Raw genomic sequence first — 26,466 nt, 5'->3', positions numbered from 1 at the left:
TCAACTTAATTAATAGCAGGTAATGGACTTCTCCTCCAAAAACTTATCCAATCCTTTTTTTAAACACAGCTACACTAACTGCACTAACTACATCCTCTGGCAACAAATTCCAGAGTTTAATTATGCACTGAGTGAAAAAGAACTTTCTCTGATTAGTTTTAAATGTGCCACATGCTAACTTCATGGAGTGCCCCCTAGTCCTTCTATTATCCGAAAGAGTAAATAACCGATTCACATCTACCCGTTCTAGACCTCTCATGATTTTAAAACATCTCTATCATATACCCCCTCAGCCGTCCTTCATTGCTGCCAATATTTCCTCTGTCTTGCTTAAAAATATAACATATATTTCCACTTTCTCTTTCCCAAAAGGCTTCTTACTCCAGTGAATTTAATTGAGATCATATAGGGTCTATGCCTTCCTCACAACAGCTTTGAAATATTGCCATGCGAGAAAGGGCTTGCACTCTATATACTACAGGAGCGCAATTGCCCTACTCAAGCTCATGCTGTGACTGTTGAGAAAGATTGGAACTACAGATCTCCAGAAGGCAAACAACAGATCACTCCTTAATCCAAAGGGATAATGCAAACTGCAACTACAAGCCCATAGTTGAACAAAATTAAAAGCAAGACAGGCTCAGCCTGGATTTTCAGAAGGATTTTCAGAAGGCGTTTGACAAAGTTCCTCATGAGAGGCTTCTAGGAAAAGTAAAAAGTCATGGGATAGGTGGCGATGTCCTTTCGTGGATTGCAAACTGGCTAAAAGACAGGAAACAGACAGTAGGATTAAATGGACAATTTTCCCAATGGAAGGGAGTGGACAGTGGAGTGCCTCAGGGATCTGTATTGGGACCCTTACTTTTTAATATATTTATAAATGATCTGGAAAGAAATACGACGAGTGAGATTATCAAATTTGCAGATGACACAAAATTGTTCAGAGTAGTTAAATCACAAGCAGATTGTGATAAATTGCAGGAAGACCTTGTGAGACTGGAAAATTCGGCTTCCAAATGGCAGATGAAATTTAAAGTGGATAAGTGCAAGGTGATGCATATAGGGAAAAATAACCCATGCTATAATTACACAATGTTGGGTTCCATATTTGGTGCTACAACCCAAGAAAGAGATCTAGGCGTCATAGTGGATAACACATTGAAATCGTCGGTTCAGTGAGCTGCAGCAGTCAAAAAAGCAAACAGAATGTTGGGAATTATTAGAAAGGGAATGGTGAATAAAACGGAAAATGTCATAATGCCTCTGTATCGCTCCATGGTGAGACCGCACCTTGAATACTGTGTACAATTCTGGTCGCCGCATCTCAAAAAAGATATAATTGCGATGGAGAAGGTACAGAGAAGGGCTACCAAAATGATAAGGGGAATGGAACAGCTCCCCTATGAGGAAAGACTAAAGAGGTTAGGACTTTTCAGCTTGGAGAAGAGATGGCTGAGGGGGGATATGATAGAGGTGTTTAAAATCATGAGAGGTCTAGAATGGGTAGATGTGAATCGGTTATTTACTCTTTCGGATAATAGAAAGACTAGGGGGCACTCCATGAAGTTAGCATGGGGCACATTTAAAACTAATCGGAGAAAGTTCTTTTTTACTCAACGCACAATTAAACTCTGGAATTTGTTGCCAGAGGATGTGGTTAGTGCAGTTAGTATATCTGTGTTTAAAAAAAGATTGGATAAGTTCTTGGAGGAGAAGTCCATTACCTGCTATTAAGTTCACTTAGAGAATAGCCACTGCCATTAGCAATGGTAACATGGAATAGACTTAGTTTTTGGGTACTTGCCAGGTTCTTGAGGCCTGGATTGGCCACTGTTGGAAACAGGATGCTGGGCTTGATGGACCCTTGGTCTGACCCAGTATGGCATTTTCTTATGTTCTTATGTTTTTATGTTCCTTTCAATATGGAACGAACTAGTCACTCTACTCCACTGGTTCTCAAATCAGTCCTTGGGGACCACCCCCGGTCAGTCCTGTTTTCATGTTGTCCACAATAAATCTGCATATATTTCCATACAATAGAGGTGATGAATGCTCCTATATTTGATGCATATTTATTGCTGATAAAGATAAACTGGTCAGGCTGGACCTTAGGGCCAGGTTGAGAATCATTGATCCCTTTAGAAGGAGCATATTGTATGGAGACAGCCATGTAAAGTCTGATGCTGTGGTGCAGATTAGATTGTCATGAAAATCCATCCAACTCTATTCCTGAATAGTAGGAAAATAACACTCCAAGCCAGTGGCCCGCCAGTTTAGCCAGCCACATCGTAGCAGGAGCCAAATATCAAATAACCACCTTCTCATGCTACCTTGTCTTAAGACTTCTATTACTTATTGTTTCCTTACTGCTATTAGATATAACCAGCACTGTATAGATCAGTGGTTCTCAACCCTGTCCTGGGGACCCCCCAGCCAGTCGGGTTTTCAGGATATCCACAATGAATATGCATGAGAGAAAATTTGCATACACTGCCTCCATAACATGCAAATTTTCTCTCATGAATATTCATTGTGGATATCCTGAAAACCCGACTGGCTGGGGGGGTCCCCAGGACAGGGTTGAGAACCACTGGTATAGATACACACAAAAGACGGTCTCTGCTCCGAAGAATTTACAATCAGTTATTAGGATCACATATTTAAATACATCAGTCGGCAGTCACAACAAAATCGTTAAGATCTCACCCTCCACCTCCACCATTCCTTTTGAACTTCATTCCATTCCAGGGACTAAATTGGTGGTTGAAGCACAAGTTTTTAAGTTTCTGCTACTAAGATACTCCCACCATTAGGGATCAAAGTATATCAGAGGCAGTGCTGTACTAATCCCGCCATAGTTTCACAGAGGCATGACACCCGTGTGAAACATGAAAATAGAATGAGCAACTAAAGAGGGAACTGGGGAAGGGAGGTTCTTATGGGCATAATAAAAGATTTTATTAAAAAAAAAAAAAAGGTACAAAATAAAACATAAGGGTCACAAGAAAAGTGACCCAATAATAACTGTAAGCAAGACAGGAGCAGGCAAGTTGATATTTTGTGGGATCAGGTTGGTAGCCACTTTAAAATGTAAGTATTATTTCAGATATACCCTGCTTTAAATACAATGTCATTGGGGTAAAAGTGTAAAAAATCCAGACCTGTGGCTCCCAAGTCTCAGCACTGTAGCACCTGTTATGAAGCAGACACCTGAATGTAATAGTATATTTATGTGCTTCCAGAATTGGGATACCTCTGTGATTTCGCATGTTAGCTCGGCTTACTGGAAGTTCTTTTTTTTTTACCAGCGAACAAGGGCTTCCTATTCCATTACATCACAGCACAGTCATTTATGATAATTCTGCCATGAAATGTCAGTTCGCTTGAAGAACTTGATTTATTTGGGTCATAATGGCAGCATTAAAAGTTAAGGTGGAAAAAAAAAATCCTCAATGCTAAGAATACTGTAGCTGTATTTTCACAAAGCAATAAGTTAAGATGAACTTGATAAATTAACATTTTTTTTAAAAATTCCAATGAATCCATAGTTTAAGTAGTGGGGGGGGGGGGGGTGGGTTTCAAAAACAGATTACAGATTGGTGTGGGGCAGGATTTTTTTTTTCTGTTCTGCACATGTGTGGTGTGATACCCCCCATGCTTGCTGACGAGCAATGTTATTAAATAGAGATGTGCTTCATTTAACGCTTTCGGGTTGGGCTTCGGATCGGGCGCTCCTTGGAAAATTTTGTTTTCCCTTGGGTCGTTTTTTTTTTCCGGCAATTTTTGACGAAGTGCATTAGTGTGCACTAATGGGCCTTACTACACACTAACAACCAGTTAGTGCGCACTATCTCAGCATTAGTGCGCAGTACACTGACCGAGACAGTGTGCACTAGCTAGATATTAATGTGCATTAAGCTGCGTTAGGGCACACTAACAGGTTAGTTAGTGCGTCCTAATAGAACTTACAGCGCACTAAGTATATAGTAGTGCACTGTAACTAATGTTAGTGCGCACTAAAAACAAAATGCAACTTAAAACTTTAAAAGTATCAATTCAGAGAAGTTCATTAGCTAGAAAAACAGGGCACACTAATTGGTATTACTGCACACTAGGGGGCGGATTTTAAAAGGGTTACATGCGTAATATATGTGCGTAACCCTTTTAAAACCTTCCTACATGCGCCGAGCCTATTTTGCATAGGCCCGGCGATGCACACAAGCCCCGGGGCATGGGTATATCCTGGGGCTTTAAAAAGGGGGCAGGGAGGGGCGGAGCAGGGCTAGAGCCTCCAGGCACAGTGGCCATTTGCCGCTGTGCCCGGGATCGCGGGCTGGCCATTGGCCGGCGCGTGCAACCTACGCCTGCCCGGCGGCAGGTGCAACTTATAAGTTAAAGGTAAGGGGGGGTTTTAGGTAGGGCTGGGGGGTGGGTTAGGTAGAGGAAGGGAGGGGAAGGTGGGGGGAGGCAGAAAGTAAGTTGGAGGGAGGCAGAAGGAAAGGTGGGGGGAGGCAGAAGGAGGAAGGCTGCGCAGCTTGGCACACACAAGTTGCACAATTGTGCACCCCCTTGCATGCGCCGACCCTGGATTTTATAACATGCACGCCGCTGCGTGCACATGTTATAAAATCGTGCGTAGATTTGTGCGCACCGGGTTGCGCGCACAAATCTACGCTCACGCATAATTTTACGATCCGGCCCTAAGTGACATGCAGTGCGCAGTAACTCCGTTAGTGCATACTGACACTAAATATGAACTTTGCCGAAATTTCGGCAAAATACGCTTTGCTTTTCGGGGCTACCGAACAACAATGAATTAGACAGTTTCATAGAGATTGTCTAATTTGTGAAAAACAAATGCACATCCTAATGGTTAATATGACAGAAGAGAGGATAAGACCACTGCAGGCAGGCCTGCTCTACTACTTGCAATACTGGCAGGTCTCCATATGATACCATCCTTGTCTTCTGGCCCATATCTTCCAACAGGTAAGATGCATCACTTGTGGGGCATATTCCGGCATGTTCACTTGCATCAGACAACACAACCAGCAACATTTCTCCCTGAGTTTGGAATCATTCAAGAACAGTTTTCAAACAACTTATGTCAAGAACGACATCATGTGGGTGTGAAAAGGAGTTGCAAGTGATACCTTTCTATTGGATGCACGAATTGATTATGTTTGTCAATTTATACAGCTTGTTCTATGAAGTATAAAGAGGTATCTCTTGCGTATCTGCTGAGGCTGAGAGAGAAACTTTGATGCAATGTTCTAAATACAGTAAGGTCCTACAATGCAATTACAAATACTTTAAGAGTGAAGAATAAATAAAGGGCTAACAGCCTATTAACTGCTGGATAAACTAAATAGTTGTGCCTTTTCAGTATTGCCAGTGCAGTTTATGGGGGGGGGGGGGGGGGGAGGGTTTCTTACTTTTCTGGTGCTATTTCAATGAGCCCTAAAAGTCCAAAATAACTGCGATGCAAAACAATTCCATCTGTGGTCCACAGCACATATTCTGGTTGGTTCTGATATTCCTATAAATGTGGGGCAGAGGCTTTCTAGCAGCGTAGCTTTACTGAAGCTAGTCTGCTTTTCTGCTATCCAAGTGTATGTAGGACAAATTTAATGAGTAGCAAGTGTTTGAACGTCTCTATAGTAGATGTGCAGCAAGCAAAAAAGGAAAGGGGTTGAAGCATTACTCATTCTGACTTTCTCAGAATGGCATTTTCAGGAAACGTGAATTGAAATCCCTGATCCAGGCCTTTTGATTGACAAACCTCGCAACTCATGATCGCAATTCCTTTCGGTGTTTGTGCTCCCTATTAATGGGAATATCTGACTGTTTTTATCACAGTTGCTGTTTGACAAAACCTGGCTGTCTCTTACAGTTTGGCCTCCAGATGCCAAAATGATATTGGATAAATCAAGCCCAAAATCTATAAAACTGCAGCTTTTTCAGAATTGCAGAGACTTCTGAAGAAGGGACCAATGAGCTCCGAAAGTTTATGTACAATATAATATTTTATTTTTTTTTGCTGGTCCAGATAAAAACATATGCCAACCTCTGTAGTATCTTTTCCTTCCCTGGAGAAATACAGAAGCAAACATTTATGCTCTTTTCTCCTTCAAAATCATTGTCTTTTTAAGGCAAAATTCAATGGCATCTACAAAATTTACTAATACAGGAAAAATAGCAAATTTCAGTCTCATTACACGTTGCCTTAGAGTAAATTGTTCAATCACCATTCCCTGCAACAATTCAGAAAAATAACTGCATTACTAGTTAGAAGCTATTATCTTGTAGGTTTCATTAGCGTTCAAGTATTGCTGTTCTCCCACTAGCTCCTATGTTCTCTTCTTTTGCATTTAACTAACACAGGATTCAATCTCTCCTCTAACCACCTGAGTGCTCACAGTATTTATTGACTTTTTTCAGATTGGTATAGAAACATCTGAACAAACATATGCTTTGAGGCTTAGGGGAGTCAGCTTATAATATGCGGTTTGAAACTCAAATATCATGTTGCTAAAATATATATATCGGGTAATAGCCAGTCTGTAAGTGTTTTACATTTCTGAATGTTGCCAGAAACCAGCCATATTCTCTAAAGCAATTTTCACTCTGCTTGCTGATGCTTCACATTGCTACTCATTATGGAAAAAAAAAAAGCTTTGTGCTCAAACCTCTGGGAAGCATGTTCTTGATAAAGAATGTATAGCATGGCCATGTTTAACCAAGGAAGAGCCCATTTGCTTCAATGACCTTATGGAGAAGGAAGTAAAGGCCCCAGGACATCATGGGCACTAGCGTTTAAGGTCTTCCAAAAATCATTTTTCCCTGGGCACAAACTAGAGGACAAATCAGACTCAAAAGTGTTTACTGGCATCAGGGTCTTCAGTCTTATAGAAACAGGAATCCAGGTACTACCTGAGGCTGGCAACTGTTTGTATTCTACTGTTTGACTACACACACCTTGAAGCTCAGCAGGATATGACTTAGAGACCTACATAAGAACATAAAAAATGGCATGCTGGGTCAGATCAAGGTCCATCAAGCTCAGTATCCTGTCTCTGATAGCAGCCAGTCCAGGTCTCAAGTGCCCAGCAGATCCCAAAAAAAAGGAGATCTATTTCTTGTTCTTCACTATTTCCCCTAGTCTACCCGCAGAGGCAAAAGGGTGACCGAGGCCAGCATGTGCCATTTTAGAAATGGCATCACAGCACACAGAGGCCTAAGGGGCGCTCCACTGTTAGACCACCAGACAATAATAGTAAGGGATCTGAGGTTTTAGTCCATTTCAGAGAGTAAAACAGTGTTTTATCTGTGAAAATGGATTTCATTATTGCTCTCTGAAACAGCTAAATGAAATACTGACTGTACCCACCACAGCTCTGTTTAGTTTATCACTTGAAATAGGAGAGATTCCAAGAAACTGATATCATTCCACGAAGGTGAGAACAAGGAGAAAGCAGACAATTACAGACTTGTTAGTTTGACATCAGTGATGGGCAAAGCAATGCAATCAGTACTGAGGGATAGAATAGTGCAGTACATTGAAGCCATTGGGTTACAAGATCCTAGATAAGAGTTTAACGAGGAGAAAATCTTATCAAACAAATATTATTAATTTCTTTGATGAGGTGACCTAAGCAGTAGATCAGAGAAATATAGTATTAGTGGTCTATCTAGCTTTCAGTAAAGCATTTGACACTATTCTACCTAGAAGACTGGTGATCAAGCTAGCTAGTTTAGAAGCTGGAGAAAAAGGTATAAACTGGGTGATATGCTGGTTGATCAACAGGATTCAGAATGTGTTAATCAATGAGGCTCATTCTAGTGAAGGGAAAGAGATCAGTAGGGTACCTCAGGGATCAGTGCTGGACTCAGTTCCTGACAATGTCTTCAAAAGTGGCATTGAGGAAGGGCTAGAAGGGAAAGGGTGTCTGTTTAAGAATATAAGAAATTGCCATGGGTCCAAGGGTCCATCAAGCTCAGCATCCTGTTTCCAACAGAGGCCAAATCAGGCCACAAGAACCTGGCAATTACCCAAACACTAAGGAGATCCCATGCTACTGATGCAATTAATAGCAGTGGCTATTAACTAAGTAAACTTGATTAGTAGCAGTTAATGGACTTCTCCTCCAAGAACATATCCAAACCTTTTGTGAACCCAGCTACACTAACTGCACTAACCACTAGGGATGTGAATCGTTTTTTGACGATTTAAAATATCGTCCGATATATTTTAAATCGTCAAAAATCGTTAGGGCCACGATACAATACCAATTCCCCCGATTATCGTTAAAAAATCGTAAATCGGGGGAAGGGGAGGGCAGGAAAACCGGCACACTAAAACCCCCTAAAACCCACCCCCGACCCTTTAAATTAAATCCCCCACCCTCCCGAACCCTCCCAAATGCTTTAAATTACCTGGGGATCCAGCGGTGGTCCAGAACGGCGGCGGTCCGGAACGGCCCCCTCAATTGAATCCTTTTGTCTTCAGCCGGCACCATTTTGCAAAATGGCCGCCGCAAAATGGCGGCGGCCATAGACAAAAACGATTCGACGCAGGAGGTCGTTCCGGACCCCCGCTGGACTTTTGGCAAGTCTTGTGGGGGTCAGGAGGCCCCCCCAAGCTGGCCAAAAGTTCTGGGAGTCCAGCGGGGTTCAGGAAGCGATTTCTTGCCGCGAATCGTTTTCCGTACGGAAAATGGCGCCGGCAGGAGATCGACTACAGGAGGTCATTCAGTGGGGGTTCCGGACCGCCGCTGAACGACCTCCTGCAGTCGATCTCCTGCCGGCGCCATTTTCCATACGGAAAACGATTTGCGGCAAGAAATCGCTTCCTGAACCCTGCTGGACTCCCAGAAACTTTTGGCCAGCTTGGGGGGGCCTCCTGACCCCCACAAGACTTGCCAAAAGTCCAGCGGGTGTCCGGAACGACCTCCTCCGTCGAATCATTTTTGTCTATGGCCGCCGCCATTTTGCGGCGGCCATTTTGCAAAATGGCGCCGGCTGAAGACAAAAGGATTCAATTGAGGGGGCCGTTCCAGACCGCCGCCGTTCTGGACCACCGCTGGATCCCCAGGTAATTTAAAGCATTTGGGGGGGGGATTTAATTTAAAGGGTCGGGGTGAGTTTTAGGGGGTTGGCTCACGATTTTAACGATTTTTCACGATACTTTTAAAACCCAAACGGCAACAATACGATTCCCTCCCCCTCCCAGCCGAAATCGATCGTTAAGACGATCGAGGACACGATTCACATCTCTACTAACCACATCCTCTGGCAACAAATTCCAGAGCTTAACTATGCGTTAAGTGAAAAAGAATTTTCTCCGATTAGTCTTAAATGTGCTACTTGCTAACTTCATGGAATGCCCCCTAGTCCTTCTATTATTCGAAAGTGTAAATAACTGAGTCACATCTACTCGTTCAAGACCTCTCATGATCTTAAAGACCTCTATCATATCCCCCCTCAGCCGTCTCTTCTCCAAGCTGAACAGCCCTAACCTCTTCAGTATTTCCTCATAGGGGAGCTGTTCCATCCCTTTATAATTTTGGTTGTACACAGTATTCAAGGTACAGTCTCACCATGGAGTGATACAGAGGCATTATGACATTTTCCGTTTTATTAACCATTCCCTTCCTAATAATTCCAAACATTCTGTTTACCTTTTTGACTGCTGCAGCACACTGAGCCGACGATTTTAAAGTATTATCCACTATGATGCCTAGATCTTTTTGCTGGGTGGTAGCTCCTATTATGAAACCTAACATCTTGTAACTACAGCAATGGTTATTTTTCCCTATATGCAACACTTTGCTATTGTCCACATTAAATTTCAGATTATAATGAAAATTTCAGATTATAATGAAAACCTGCAACAGAATAGATAAATGAAATAGATAAAATGAAATACATTCTAATAAAGACTGGAAGGACTTTAAAACCAGCAAAATCATTCTTTTAGAGTATTGAAATCTAAAGGTCAAAAACCATTTTTGGAGAGGGAGAACTAACAGTCACCAAACAAAAAAAAACACTTGGTAGCTGGGAAATCTACCAGTATACTTGAGTGCATAAACAAAAGTGTCACTAGTGAAAAGAGGGAAGTAATATTATCTTTGCATTAATTTCTGTGAGACCCCACCTGGATTGCTTTATCCAATTCTGGAGACCAAATCTACAAAATGATATTGAGAAGGTAGGAGTGGTTCAAAGGAGGAACACCCAAACAATGGTTAGCCTGCACCATAAGCCATATACAGTACAAAATGGGGTAGATTTTAAGAGGCGCGCGAACAGCCTACTTTTGCTTGCGCATCAGACTCAAGCAAAAGTACGCTGGATTTTAGTAGATACGCGCGGAGCCGCGCGTATCCACTAAAATCCTGGATCGGCGCGCGCAAGGCTATCGATTTTGTATAGCCTGCGCGCGCCGAGCCGCGCTGCCTCCCCCCGTTCCCTCCAAGGCCGCTCCGAAATCGGAGCGGCCTTGGAGGGAACTTTCCTTTGCCCTCCCCTCACCTTCCCCTCCCTTCCCCTACCTAACCCACCCCCCCGGCCCTGTCTACACCCCCCCCCTTACCTTTGTCGGGGATTTACGCCTCCCGGAGGGAGACGTAAATCCCCGCGCGCCAGCGGGCCTGCTGCGCGCCGGGCCGCGACCTGGGGGCGGGTACGGAGGGCGCGGCCACGCCCCCGGGCCGTAGCCACGCCCCGTACCCGCCCCCAAAACGCTGCCGACACGCCCCCGGAACGCCGCGACGACCGGGCCCGCCCCTCGACACGCCCCCGACACGCCCCCCTCCGAGAACCCCGGGACTTACGCGAGTCCCGGGGCTCTGCGCGCGCCGGGAGGCCTATGTAAAATAGGCTTCCCGGCGCGCAGGGCCCTGCTCGCCTAAATCCGCCCGGTTTTGGGCGGATTTAGGCGAGCAGGGCTCTGAAAATCTACCCCAATATATAGAGAGAGTGAGCTAAGATGTACTCTGTAGTAGAAGAAAGAAGGGGAAATTAGGACATGACACAATCATTCAAATATCTAACAGGCCTTAATAAAGCATCATAAGTTAGCTCTTTTCCATAGCATAAATAAAGAAAGAAAGAATAAAAAGGACAGGGACAATAATAATATAGTCACAGTTGATATCAGCAGAAAATGATCAATTGGACCATCCATTCTGTCCAGGATTTCTTGTCCACATTGCTAAGACTATAGCCCAGCTGCAAGCTGTAGAATATGACCACCTGTGTGATATCATGCCTGTCATCCTTCTGCATTATAATAATGGGTAGCTGAGCATGTGAAGATGTCCTTTTCAATTAACATTCAGAACTCTTCCCTTCCACGTCCAACCACAAGTTCTCACAATAATCCAATAGCAACTAACACCAACTTGACTATTGTACAAACAGGTCCCCATATCCTTTTCAGCTAGCACCCCACCAACACAGACCCACCATGCCAATCAGTTAATACAAGAAGCATGGAGCCGGCCAGACAGTCATGGCTATTTGAGTGCCTGGGCATCTATTAGGACTTGTAGTTACTACTGTACTTGCAACCTCCAGACAGACCCAATTCAAGCACGCATGGAAGAGACCCAAAGGAACCTTAGTGGGAGAAGAAGGGAGAACACCATAAGCTGATTAAGAAACCATCTGTAGGAAGAAACAAATGGACAAATTGGATGAACCAATAGGTCTGTGTCTGCTGACATCATCTATGTTTTATGCAAATATGGATAGAACAAATAACGACCCATTAAGTTCAGAAGAAGGATGTTTCTGGGGGCCTAAGTAGTAAGCATTTCCCAACAGACATAAAATAGGAAAAATCCTTTAGTACTTCAGGCCCTAAAAAAGTGAACAGCAGGAATATCACCAAATTCCATTCCCTGAGGTCTGGGTTTTTTTTAGCATGTTCATTATGAATATTCTAGAATATATTTGTACACAGATTTTCCAGTTAATGATTAATTTAAATATTTGTATTAGATGGAAAACTATGCAACTAAAGATATGACACATCTCTGTTATAGAAGAAAGGGTTCTTTATTTTGTGATTGTTTAAGCTACAGACTATACTTGTCCTGGAACTGTCCTCAAACCTGTTACTGTAGACTTTTAAAAATAAAGGGGCAGATTTTCAAAGGGTTAAGTGCTTAAGATATGAGCATAACCCCCGAAAAGCTGCCCCTGCCTGCCCCTGCGCGTGCCGAGCCCGCATAACTTCTTCAACAAAGGTAAGGGGGGTTTCTAGGTAGGGCTGGGGGGCGGGATAGGTAGGGGAAGGGAGGGGAAGGTGCGGGGGAACGAAGGCAGGCTGCGCGGCTCGGCGGGCGCAAGTTGCACAACTGTGCACTCCCTTGCACGTGCTGACCCTGGATTTTATAATATGCACAGGGCTGCGCGCACATGTTATAAAATCGGGCGTAGATTTGTTAGTGCCGGGTTGCGTGAACAAATCTGCACCCGTGCACAGGTTTTAAAATCTGCCCCAAAATATATGATCTTTTATTTATTTAAAATTTGTTTTGGCTGAGAAGCTTTTTCCTGCTTCTCTGTGTTTTTAGCTTAATCAGAGTTAACCATTACTAGGGCTATGGTGCCATGAGCTTTATATGCAAATTGGATTTCTCCCCTGTTTTTTTCAACCTTCTTCCATGTAGCCCAGTCAGCTCAGTGATATTGCTTGGCCAGAGGCCATAGATGGACACATTTTGGAACTCAGAATATGTGCACCCTAAATATTTCTTATAGGTCCACTGTTGCACGATGGCTGCAATCCCCTCACCTAAGGACTTGTGAACTTTTCTTGAGCAGCATCTCTAGTTTCTACTGGACCAATGAATAGAAGTCAGGTCCAGAAATCAAATTCATGTCTTTCAAGATCAGTGCAAAACAATGCTACTTCACCAATAGATGGTCTAAAACAAAATTAATTTACTGGGTGTTCATATTTGATAGGATCCTAATTGACAACTACTGATCCAAGGAATGAAGTGCATCTGAATTTTGTTGCCTTCCTCTGCTAAAGAACTACACCAGAATGTGGACACAAACTTCCATAGCTTTTGTACAGTGCTTCTTTACTTCTCCAATAAATGCATATGGAACCAATTTGAAACCAATTTTGGGTGTTTTCTAGATGGTTTTGTAGATTACGATCCTTTAATTGGACTAGTACTAGAATTATCCACAAATATTGTAGGACATGAGTTTTTGGGACCATTAAAGTCCCATTTTTGAAAGTTGTTTCTGAAGAAGCAACCTATGAGATCCAGAAAACTCATGTTGAACAATGTTTAGATAATTCTTATACTAACCCAAAAGAAGCCCATCCTGAGCTGCAGAATCTGTTCTTCTCTTTGACCAATATGGTTACTTGAACTTTAGAAGAACATAAGAACATGCCATACCAAGGGTCCATCAAGCCCAGCTTCCTGTTTCCAACAGTGGCCAATCCAGGCCATAAGAACATGGCAAGTTCCCAAACACTAAGTCTATTCCATGCTACTGTTGCTAATAATAGCAGTGGCTATTCTCTAAATCAACTTAATCAATAGCAGGTAATAGACTTCTCCTCCAAGAACTTATCCAATCCTTTTTTTAAACACAGCTACAGGAGAACAGTAATTAAACTTCATGCATCACTTATAGGAAGTGAGTGCCTTGTACTTTGTACCAGTGGGCCTGCAAGCTCAATGTCAAAGAGAAACTCCATGCAATATATCCAATTGAAAATGAAGGGCCGACAGGGAAACACGGGTACTTTTGTACCCATGTACTTCACCCCTACCTTGAAGAAGGTTCAAAGCATGTGCATGAAAGTACATGCAGCCATTTCAAAATTAAATCTTGTCATGTAATTTCACTATTCCAGCTTGTCCCAGCCCTTTTAACAGCCAGCAAAACTACATGTGCTTTATGTACTTTTACCAGTACTGGCGGGAGGCAGTATTCTAATTGTGTTGTAATGTGGGTAAAAGTATGTCAGCACGCATAAAAATTTGAGATTATTGCCCCCTATATTTCTAACTATATTTTAAGTTACTGTTTTGGGTTTAAATACTTTTCAATAGTACCCATGAAAGTAAAGAGTTGATTATAGACAGGTGGGATTCACTCAGGCTATAGAATAGAATCAAAGTGGTGGCTGTAATAAATGATGTTTTATTTTGAATGGATGAAGATGGATTATTCAAGACCTGTCAAGTGCATTCGATCTAGTTGATATGGTAATAACATTTTAATTGACATATGTAGACAGTTGAACTGGTTGGGTCAATTATAGCTAGCTTTATTCTTTCCATAGGGATAGATCTTTCATGGTGAAATTTAACAATTCTGTTTTGAACACATGTCCATTGTGGTGTCCTTCAGGGTTCATCTCTTTTACCCTTTTTGTTTAACATTTTTATGTCTTCATTAGGGTGTTGGATCCATTCACTTGACAATACTAGACATTTAGATGCTGATGATGTCCAATTGATCGTTCCTTTGGGAAAGATTCTGGTGGGGGCTTTAGAACAGCTAAACAGAAATCTGATGGTTTTAAATAACTGATTTAAGGGGAATTAGATGGCTATTAACACTAAGAAAAGAAAATGAAGAACATCAGTCACAAGCATAGTGAATTTGTGGATAAGGTTGAAGGAAGTTAATGTGACACCCATCATAGAACTTGGGAACTTCAGGGTCAAATTAGAATCTACTCTTACATTAGAATCACATGTTTTGGTTGTGATTCAGATGGCATATTGTAAATGCATTTATTTTATTTATTTAAAACATTTGTAAACCACCTATCTGTCCAATCTTGGCGATTCTTAGCTGTGTACAATAAAATCTCAATCCAATAAAATCAAATAAACTGTACAGACATACAAAAATAATATCTAAAAGGCAGAAAACCTAGCAATCACATCTAACCTTCATCCTTTAGTTTCTGAGTTTTATTCCCAAAGGTCAAGTAATTGAGCTTAACCTTTATGTGAAGGGGTAATGGTTTCCAGATTTGAAGAGCAACAGTGGGAAACAATCTGCTATACAGTCTAGATTTCTTGACTGCTTTGAAAGTTGGAACTACTAGCATCAAGGTCTGGGAGGAACACAAATTCCTAGTAAAAGCATGCTAACTTAACCTATTCTTTAGATAAGAAGGCTCATTTCTTCTCACGACTCTGAAAACCAAATACAGGATCATATATTGCATCCTACCTGATACTAACAAACAACCATTGCATCTATCACAGCAGTAGCTGTGCCAATGTCCTCCAAGGACATTCCAAAATTATTCTTACTGCCACATTTTGCACCAATTGAAGCCTGTGTATCAACCTCAGAGGGAAATCAAAGAAGAGCACAGGCCATTATGTTCGTCCAGATGAAACAACATGAATGACTGCATTACAACCTTAAAAGAACTCAAATCCAAAATGGGACAGAGACAATGCACTGAGAGAAGTTTATGGAATGCAGACTATACTAGTTGAGACTCCTGGCCTTCTAACATCAAAGATGAATCAAACCTCACCCCTAGAGACTTCACTTGATCCACCTTACTAGCACCAATATCCACCACAAATGTATCTGGTAACAAGCCCCCTGACTCCCCCTCAGTTCCAAAACTTCTGTTTTCAGTTCATTTAAGACCAACTTATTATGCAATAACCAATTTGAAATAGTTTACTTGGATCCTTTGAGGTGACTAGAGATGTTAAACTACTTTTACCCAGTGGACAATCTGAATATCATCTGACGGAGCGCACTGTTAGCCGGCATTTGGACGCACATTTTGGATGCGCTAGCTTTACCCCTTATTCAGTAAGGGGTAATAGTGAGCCCAAAATGCGCGTCCAACCCCCCTGAACCTAATAGCGCCTGCAACATGCAAATGCATGTTGATGGCCCTATACGTATTACCGCGCGATTCAGAAAGCAAAATGTGCAGCCAAGCTGCACATTTTGCTTTCAGAAATTAACACCTACCCAAAGGCTAATTTCTCCGGGCACCGGGAAAGTGCACAGAAAAGCAGTAAAAACTGCTTTTCTGTGCACCCTCCAACTTAATATCACGGCGATATTAAGTTGGAGGTCCCGAAAGTTTAAAAAAGTCAAAAATAATAAAAAAAAAAAAGTTAAATGGCTCCGCGGCTGGCGGGTCAAAAACCGGATGCTCAATTTTGCTGGCATCCGGTTTCCAAATCCGTGGCTGTCAGCGAGCTCGAGAACCGACGACGGCAAAATTGAGCATCGGCTGTCAAACCCGCTGACAGCCGCCGCTTCCGTCAAAAAAGAGGCGCTAGGTAAGGTAGGTTAGTTTTAGAGATGGGGAGGATAGGGGAAGGGGAAGGAAGGTTAGGCAGGGGGTTAGGGAAGTTTCCTCCCAGTCCACTCCTTAATTGGAGCGCACTGGCAGGGAACTGGGGAAGGCCCGATTGCATCGCGCGTGCATGTTATACAATCGGCGCATCCATGTTATAAAATCTACCCCATATTATTTGCCTTTGCTTTACATGTAGCAAAATAAGAACAGAAAGGATGACTGGGGAGTAAAGTTTTTAGCATCAATTGACCTTATCACCGCTTTGTAAACGTATATGTAATGATTTAATCCCTAAGTTATGAAAACAGAAGGCTTTTTTTTATAACCATGTTACTTAACTGTTTCATTACTTCTAAAGTACCTTGACCTTTGATGTGTTCACTGTTTTCCATAGAAAATATATGGTGCATGAAAAACAGGTGCAAATGTGGCAAGCTTAAAAATGAAAGTGTGAACATCCTCTTTAAAACTGGCTGTAAAGTCTGCAGGTGAATAGCACCAACAAACGTTGTCCCAAAGCAGAGAGCTTTTGAGAACTGGCCCATTGATGCATGGGTTATCATTGAGGAAGAGGAAGGCAGGAAGAGATTATGGTAGTGGGAGAGAATGTCGAAGTGCAGATACTCAGCTAAGTGCCAGTTTCAAATTTTGACCACAGTAGCAGTGAACTTTCTGATGATGCATGAGGAAAAAGGAATGTGGTTTGGACTGATGTTTTTCCTTGGAACTGGAAAAACCTTAGATGTGTACTGTATGTGTAGAATATAAAAATTACAACTGCCTATGAAAGCTATGTATTAGGTATACAAAAAATATCTCTTTCAAATGAAAGGCAAAATAAAAACTGATTTCCTATTCCCTGTTAACTATTGAGAAATGGTTATTTTCTTAGTAATATGTCAAGACAAGGAGAAATACTAGGATCTGATCTAGGCTTCTTCCCTACAACAGTCCTGGCTTCTTGATGTATGCTCACAAACGGGCCAATACAGTACACTGTTAACCTGCCATTGGACGCGCGTTTTCCCTTACCCCTTATTCAGTAAGGGGCGGAAAACAAGCGTCCAACCTGCCAAACCTAATAGCGCCCTCAACATGCAAATGCATGTTGAGGGCCCTATTAGGTATTTCCGCGCGATTCAGTAAGTAAAATGTGCAGCCAAGCCACACATTTTACTTTCAGAAATTAGAGCCTACCCAAAGGTAGGCACTAATTTCTTCGGGCACCGGGAAAGTGCACAGAAAAGCAGTAAAAACTGCTTTTCTGTGCACCTCTGACTTAATATCATGGCGATATTAAGTTGGAGGTCCCAAAGAGTAAAAAAAGTTTAAAAAAAAAAAATGTTGAAGTTGGACAGCAGCTGTCGGGTCGAAAACCGGATGCTCAATTTTGCCGGCGTCCGGTTTCCGAGCCCGTGGCTGTCAGTGGGCTCGAGAACCGACGCCGGCAAAATTGAGCGTCGGCTGTCAAACCCGCTGACAGCCACCGCTCCGGGCCAAAAGGAGGCGCTAGGGACGGGCTAGTGTGAGTGCCTGTGAGCGGACTTTACTGAATCGGCCCGACTTTACTGAATCGGCCCGAAAAGCTCTCCAAACTACCAGCAAACCTTGCCAATATCCTCTATTACTTGAACTGTAAACACTGAAGGGTAGATTTTCAAAAATACGCGCAGACGTTCATGTGTGCGCGTGCTACCCGGCACGCACACATGTATGCTCAATTTTATAACAAGCACGGACAGGCGTGCGCATGTTATAAAATCGGAGGTCAGCGCGCGCAAGGGGGTGCACACTAGTGCACCTTGGGTGTGCCAATACCTGCAGGCTTCCCCCATTCCCACCCCCTAAACTAACCTTCCCACCCCTTCCCTTAACCTTTCCCCCCTAGCCTTACTCTAATCCCCCCAAATTGTTATACCTTTTATGCGCTCTGGCAGCCTGCCGGCATGCGATCCTCTGACCCAGTGGCAAATGGCCGCTGTGCCGGAGACCTCTGGCCCCACCCCGGACCGCCCCCGGACTGCCCCTTTTGTAAAGCCCTGAAACTTAGACACGTCTCGGGGCTTTACACGCGCCGCTGGGCCTTTATAAAATAGGCCCGGCGCGCGTAGGGCTTTGAACATCCGGCCCTGAGGCTGTTGCATACTCAGTTGAGAGAATTCAACAAAATAATGATGGATTCATAAACCCATTTTCTCTGAATGTGGGCTTTGTAGTGCACCTCCACTTTGTCCATCCTGCCCCTTCCCCGATTCTGTATCCTCCAAGAACCTTCAGAGCTATAGCATTCCTAAGAAATTCACTAGAATTCTACCAGTTTTGATAGAAACATATATTTGGTGGACTAAAGGTACTAGAAACATGCACACTGCTTGATTGAAAATGTTGGAGACTAGCAAGATGTTGGAAATTGGAAAAGTATACAATTCCTCCAAAAGTAATAATATATGATGCTCTCAAACCATATAGTAACTAATGCACAGCGAGTTTTAGTACAAAATACATCATATTACTTCAGAAACAGTAGAGTTGCTATTATAGATTATAAAATATTTCTTTTTATTTTCAGATTGAATTCACAAAAGATCAGATTGACGGTAAGGATTCAATTTGCTCATTTATTTTGAAGATATCTTACTTATTTTACAGTGGGGAGAACTCTAACTCAACATTCCACATACTGTCAGAAAACAGGCTGGCACAGAGATGTGAACAAGTGGATCTATTTTCTTTTCTTATAAGGAAAATCTAAAAAGTAAAAATGAAATTGACAGGACATCATCTACTTGTGCATGCAGGCATGTTAGGATGCATTCATTTATTTATTCAAGTAGAATTTAATTATAAAATATTTGAACCACACAAGAACTCGGTAGGACACCTCTAAATCTATATTTGGAATCTCCTTAGTGGCTGCAACCTGCTGCCACTGCTCCATTGAGGAGAGACCTTCAAGCTGTGAGGTCCTATTGAAAATTACAGTGCCCTTCCCTAGGACAAGAAAACAAACTACCTGAGGAAAGTGGAATTTAACAATCTAATGTAATATAAACCTCACAGCTTGTATGGCTCTATGCATTGTTATAATACAGAAGTTCTTTATTCTGATTTGGTTCTTTTGGATCCATTACATTCAGCATCATGTGGTTGATCACCATCTACCTTTTAATATTAGGTAGTCCCTTAGTATGATTTTTTTTTAATGTTATTATACCATTCTTTGATTATCTGTGAATAAAAGAACATAGGAAATGCCATATTGGGTCAGACCAAGGTCCATCAAGCCTAGCATTCTGTCTCCGCCAGTGGCCAGTCTGGGACACAAGTTCCCATCAGATTCCAAATAGTTGCTCTATTTCTTGCATCACGCTCTAAAGAAATAAGCACTGGCTTTCCCCAGCATGCCTGACTAAGAACTGTTTATGAACTTTTCCCTCAAGAACTTGTCCAATGCCTGTTTGAATCCACTTTGTTAGTTGCCTTGACCTTGTCCTGCAGCAACAGATTCCATGGCTTAATTGTGCAGAGTGAAAAAAAATACTTCCAAGGATTTGTTTTACATTTATTTATTTATTTATCTATTTATTTATTTATTTAGCATCTTTTTTTATACCGACATTAAAATACACATCATTTTGGTTTACATCATAACAAAAGGTTGAAATTACAATGAACGGGGGGGGGGGGGGGGGGGGGGGGGGGGGCGAGGGGAAGGACAATGAGTACAGAGAACAAGAGAAATGGGGGCTCTAGGGGAGAGCCAGAGAATCAAACAAAGCGAAAGGGGAGGAGGAATAAGATATGAACATATTTACAGAATTGGATAAGAAATGAACATGTTTACAGCGAGAAGGGGAAAGGGGCGATGGAGTAGGGGAAAGAGGGGGTGTAGGCTAGTCTGGGAAGGCCTGGTGGAAGAGCCTGTCGGTTGCAAGTTTCCTAGAGTGTCCCCTAGTCCTAGTGTTGTTTGAAAGGTTAAATAACAGTTCCCTACTTACCCGTTCCACTCTGTTCATGATGTTATAAATATCAATCAGATCCCCTTTCAGTCGTCTGTTTAGCCTTTCTCCGCAAGGGAGCTTTTCCACCCACTTTATCATTTTTGTCACCCTTCTCTGTACCTTTTCTATGTCTTTTTTGAGATGGGCAACCAGAAAGGCACACAATGCTCAGGGGTGTGGTCGCACCATGGATCTAGCAACAAACACAAATAGTTGGATTGATATAAAAATGGACTTTATTGAATCTTGCCCTCACATACCAGGTGTGTTTATATTATAGACCTTCATAACATCCTGCGGTGTTTGGGGCTTATCTGCTTCTTGCTTAAATCACTTGTGGGATCATCTTTAATCATCGGTCTTTCCACCACTGGTGCCAAATTGCTTTTTTGTATTTTTCCTAAAGTTTTTTCTATTCCCAGCTTCAGAAACACTGAGGAGCCTATGTACCAAAAGCATGTTAATTTTAGAAAAAACTTTGGGAAAAATACAAAAAAGACATTTGGCACCAGTGGTGGAAAGACCGATGATTAAAGATGATCCCACAAGCGGTTTAAGCAAGGAGCAGATAAGCCCCAAACACCGCGGGATGTTATGAAGGTCTATAATATAAACACACCTGGTATGTGAGTGATGGGGTATTGTGATGAATAATGGCACTTTTGAAAAATTTAATAATTTAATTGTTGATGTGGTGCTCTACTATCCATAGGTATCTTCTCAACATCCATTTCAGTAAACACTGAAGCAAAGAAATCATTTAGTCTTTGTACTATGGCCTTCCTTCCCTAACACTAAACATTTCAAAAGGTTGATCATCTTACTGACTGGATATTCCAGTATTTATATTTTTTAATGTATTAACCATAAAACTAAGTAAAGCAAAACCCATGTTTTCTGTTTGGTTCTGGAAAGTGGTGAATGGAAGACATTAGAAGTACAGAAATAGAAAAACTGTAACAGGCCAGCAGAAGGAGAATATCGTTTCTCCTATGGCTGAGCTTCCCAAATCTGTCTTGAGGACCCAAAAGCCAGTCAGGTTTTCAGGCTATCCAGAAAGAATATGTAAGCAATATATTTGCATATATGGAGTCTCCAGTACACGCCAATATAGCTCATTTATATTTATTGTAGACATTCTGAAAACCCAGCTGGCTGAGGAATCCCCAGGACAGGTCATATATGCTCAGAATCTGGCATGTTTACATGCATGTTAAAATTAACATGCTTTTGGTACATAGGCTCCTCAGTGTTTCTTTTGGAAAGGTTTGGTTTTCCTGCATCAGTTGACATCAGTGAATAAACCTTGTTTAGAATAATGTTTCTGAAGCTGGGAATAGAAAGGCCAAAGTAACTTTAGCACACCAACTCAAGACAGTGTTTTTACCACTTTTTAATTAGCCTACTTTTGTGTATGTGTGTGGGTATGTTTTGGGTTTGATGTCCTATCCACACCAAATTTTCAGAACATGTCAAGGGAGATGTGAGGACTTTAAGAGGAGTGGGATTTCTTTTTTGATCCACCCCTATCCATAAATCAGAGAAGCATGCACATGCAAATCCCCAAATTGTTTCCTTTAATTCTGGATGGAACTTCTTGTCTACAATTTATGTCACCTATTTCCATTTAATATTTCAGTAGTGTTCCTCACTGTAAAATTGTGCATGCACTTTTAAGCATGGATAAGGTGACTGTATGAATTGTGCAAGAATATGCGCATAACTTTATCCATTTCAAAACAATGGACTACATTATGTGCATTATTGACATGATGGTTTTGAAAAGGTAGGTTATGCATGTACATTCATAACAGCTACTCAAAACACCTCCAGAATGCCTCTTTTTATGCATTCAAATTTATGTGCATTCGGGTAGATTTTAACATAAGCGCGCCTGCAGAGGAAAATTAAGGGTTATGCCCCTTTTCTGCCTATTTTTTTGGGCGCACACACATCAATGTACATGTGCCCTTCCCAGCTATTTAAAATTCACATAGCTCCTGTGCGGCCCACGTACATGCGTACGTGGCCGTTTTTGCCCATGCAAGGCTTTTAAAATCTACCTCATTGTACAGAACAAGGATTGGTGTGTGGATTTCGGAGCACTGACTAAACTGTGAATCTAAAGATCTGTTGCATAGAAGCCTTACTGCCTCAGACTTTGATGTGGTAGTCATGCGATAAAGCAGTGCACATTTTATCTGGAATGGCTGAGGTCAGGCTTGTTCCAAATAATCATTTTTTTCTGGATAATGGAAGTACTAGATAATGGATGTTTTCTGATAAAAACAATGTTGAATAATGGGAGTTTTTCCAGATACTAGAACAAATGAAATTAATCACTTTTCATATCATAGAAGATTTTCTGGATAATGGAACATATGAAGCCAACCAATTTTTGGCATATAGAAGTTTCTTTAGATAATGGAATACAGGATAAAGCCCATGATTTTTTGCAGCTAATAGGTGTTTTGGATAAAGAAACTTTGGAAATGAGGTGGTCCACTGTTAACATTTACACCATTCTCAATTACTGAAAGCAATAGCTGTGAGACTGCATCTGTGCAGACTCTTTAACTAAAAATAGTGTACCAAGTCTAATATTTATTGCTTCACCAGCTGAGAAAGAAGGTAATCAAAGTTTATGGTCTAGTTAATCTAGACCCCATGATATTTAAAATTTCCGAGCTGGGACCCATACACTGCTCTGATATCCTTCTCTGAGAATTTACCTAATTTATTTCTGTTACCAAGGAACAGTGCTTAAGCTTGGCTTGCAGTTTGGTTTATACAGACTTGGTAAACCAATGCAGTATTTTAAAAAAAGGCAACAGTGTTATCTGCATACAGAACTAAAGTACATTCAACTTTATTTTTTTTTAACATTTTATTAAAAGGGTTTGGATCTTTGCTATGATGACCATGAAAAAAGGAATAAGGTGGGCTAGTCTATCGTATGAATGGAGATCTAGTCTTGTTTTTCTTAGAGAAATCAAAACCACATTTATATGGGCTTGGTCTGTGGCTTAGTGGCTGTTCTGTGCATTTCCATGAGGAATGTCCATGATTTGAAACCTAAATTGGGATCTTTGCTCACAGCACCCTCTAGGGACTTTGTGGTCATTGCTTAAAGGTGACACCAAAGGGCCAGATTCAAGATCCATGATTGCAGGGCTCCAGAAGAAACCCTGAGGTATGGCCCCTGACCAGAACCATTGCTGCAAAAAACAGCCTAGATACTTTTTTTTTGGGGGGGGGGGAGGGTTAGAGGGAGTTATAAATAGGGCGGAAAGTCCATGAATAGCTGCAAATGAAGATTGCTGCCTAAAACCTAGTCTTGGTTCTGACTGAGCTAGAGGTGCTAAGGAGAAGGAAAAAATTGCCAGGTCAAAAAGAGGGGAAAAAAAACCCTCGTCTCCATGAATGCAATAAGATAAAACCAAGACTAAATTGGCATATGATGATATAAATCATTGCAGAAATGGGACTGCTGTGGTGGATTTCCTGCAATGGGTTCTGGAAAAGCCAATGATTATGTAGAATGCTAAGTATATTGTATGTTTAGATGGTAACTAAAAATTTGTATAACCATTAAATGGCTGATATTCAAAGCTATTTATCTGATAACATTCAAATTCTCTGGATAAATGCAAAGTTAGAATATCAGCAGTACTTATATAGATAAATCCAGCCAGTGATGTCATGCTAATGCCATCCAATGGGCCAATGCTGCCATTTTTAAAGAGCAAAGAGTGAGGGCAGGAATGAGTGGACATTGCTCCTTCCCTTTCCATAATGCCAGTCCCCCACAGATAGAATAAGTGGGGGCTGGGGGAGGCACCCAACCCTGGAAGATATTAGTTGGAAGAGGAGATCAGAGGGTCCCAGGGAGGCCCAGCCAGAAAAATCAAGACCCCAGGCTGTACCAGCAGGGGTGCGGGTCAGTTGTTTTGGGGTAAGCACAGAGCCCAGACTTATGTTTGCTGGGCAAGAGGGGGGATAGAGGGCCTTGGGTATGCCTTTTTATTGATATGCACAAAACCAAAAATACCCCAAGGTATTTTCAGAATGAACCAAAAATGTCCTCATTCCTCACTTTTAGCATATTTGTGTAAACCCCCCCCCTCCCCCATCTCTGGATACAGGCCTAACACCGACAGAGTCATAAATGTATTCAATGTCTCTCCAAGATGTAACTCAACATGGGCATGGTCTTGGCGTTCTGAAAGTCACAATCAAACAGAATTACAATACAGTAAAATTTCTATATCAAAGCAGTACTAACCTCCAGCATTCAAACAGCAACCCTACCTATAAAAAGGTAATAATGCAGACATTATAATGCACCCTAAAACACAAATACACCCCCTATTAGGAAAACATAAGCCAAGCTGCTATAGATCTCTGCACAGAAACTACACACTAGCAGAATACCTCACCTTGGTCACACATGCAGAACACAGACAAACCCTCACCAACTACAGAATAAAGAGACCATAAAATATAAATGGAAAAGTGCAGACAAAACTGAACTGGAAATCGCAAAAAGCTAGACTCTGTATGCAGTGCAACAATGGAAAAAATATTACTATTCCTCATAAAACAATAAAATCAAGAAATAAAAATTACATCAAAAGTAGTAAAACCACATGAATAAAGAGAATAATTCAAAATAGCTAAAAAATAGAACAACTAATAACTAAAAACATATACATATTTTCTGAACACCAATAAAATATTTCAAAATAGACACATCAAATAACACCCAATAACTAAAACATAAGGATTTTTAAATATCCCCTGCTTTCCATACCTGGGAACATTTGATTTCTAGATTCCCTGAGATTGCCATAGATTAGCAGGAAGGGAGGACAGAGGTTTGTTGCACACAAATTTTCTGTTCTCTCACACACATGTTCTCTTACCCCTACATACACGTGTACACAAACGTATATGCGCTCTCTCACTCTCACACATGCTCTCACACAGGCCCACACTCTCTCACACATACACATGCACAAACATGCTCTCTCATTCTCTCACACATACACACGTTCCTCCCATTCTCCCACGATCTCAGACATACACACATGTTCTCTCTCACACTTATGCTCCCCTTCTCTCTCTCACACACACACCCTCACATACACATGTTCCCCTTCTCTCTCACAAACCCACACACACACATTCTTAACTTTCCCCCCTAATGAATTAGCAGCAGCAGTCTACTTCTTCATCCCTCATAGCCAACAGGACGTCTTCTTGGGGTTGACCCAGTTCTATTTTGAGATCCTTCCTACTGAGTGGGTTGCACCAATCCTCCTCCTCCTAAGGCCCTGCCGGTGATTCTGGTAGGACCATGGCATTGCTCCTCCTCTCCAGGCCCCGCTGGCGATTCCGGTAGGGCCGCAGTGCTGCTCCTCATAACCAGGTGCCGGCAGAGATTCTGGCAGTGCTGCAATGTTGTACAGTGAGACATATGAACAGCACTGTACACATCAGTGAATATTTGACATGATTTGAGTGAGGAAAGTCACACAATGATGAGATTTCTACAATGTTCTCTGACCCTAGTTTGATGAGCTCTCTACCAGGGTACTGTCAAGCTAGGGCGAGAGAATATTATAGAAATCTCTAGGGGTGTGCATTCATTTGCAACGTATTGGCAATCCGCAACATATAGGGCCATATTTATTGTATTCGTGGAGAAGCGAAACGTATCGCGATTCCCACGAATACAACGCATCTTCACCAAATTATTTGGCTGTCTAAAGGAGTGAATTTAAACAAAACCCCCACCCTCATGAACCCCCCAAGGCTTGCCAAAACTCCCTGGTGTTCCAGAGGGGGTCCAGGAGCCATCTACTGCACTCACGCCGTTGGCTACCGGTATTTAAAATGGCGCCGATAGCCTTTGATCTTACTTTGTCACAGGAGCTACCGGTGCCATTGGTCAGCCCCTGTCACATGGTAGGAGCAATGGACGGCTGGTGCCATCTTGTGCTCCTACCATGTGACAGGGGCCGACCAATGGCATCGGTAGCCCCTGTGATATAGTAAGGGCAAAGGCTATTGGCGCCATTTTGATTACTAGCAGCTGACAGCCCGCATGCAGGAGATGGC

General features: G+C 42.0%; 1 protein-coding gene across 1 annotated transcript in view; it reads left to right on the top strand.

Annotated features, from left to right (window-relative positions):
- The window catches only part of LOC115084014 (myosin light chain 1, cardiac muscle-like), an 84,469-nt gene that overhangs the window by 4,566 nt on the left and 53,437 nt on the right, over window positions 1-26,466 (top strand). Inside the window, exon 2 of the mRNA XM_029588268.1 lies at window positions 18,912-18,939. Coding sequence (XP_029444128.1) covers window positions 18,912-18,939 — 28 coding nt within the window. The remainder of the gene's footprint in view (window positions 1-18,911; window positions 18,940-26,466) is intronic.

This window comes from Rhinatrema bivittatum, chromosome 2 (assembly GCF_901001135.1).
Source record: "Rhinatrema bivittatum chromosome 2, aRhiBiv1.1, whole genome shotgun sequence".
NCBI classification, from domain to species: domain Eukaryota; kingdom Metazoa; phylum Chordata; class Amphibia; order Gymnophiona; family Rhinatrematidae; genus Rhinatrema; species Rhinatrema bivittatum.
Note: the sequence above shows the minus strand (reverse complement) of the source record. Positions and strands in the feature narration are given on the sequence as shown.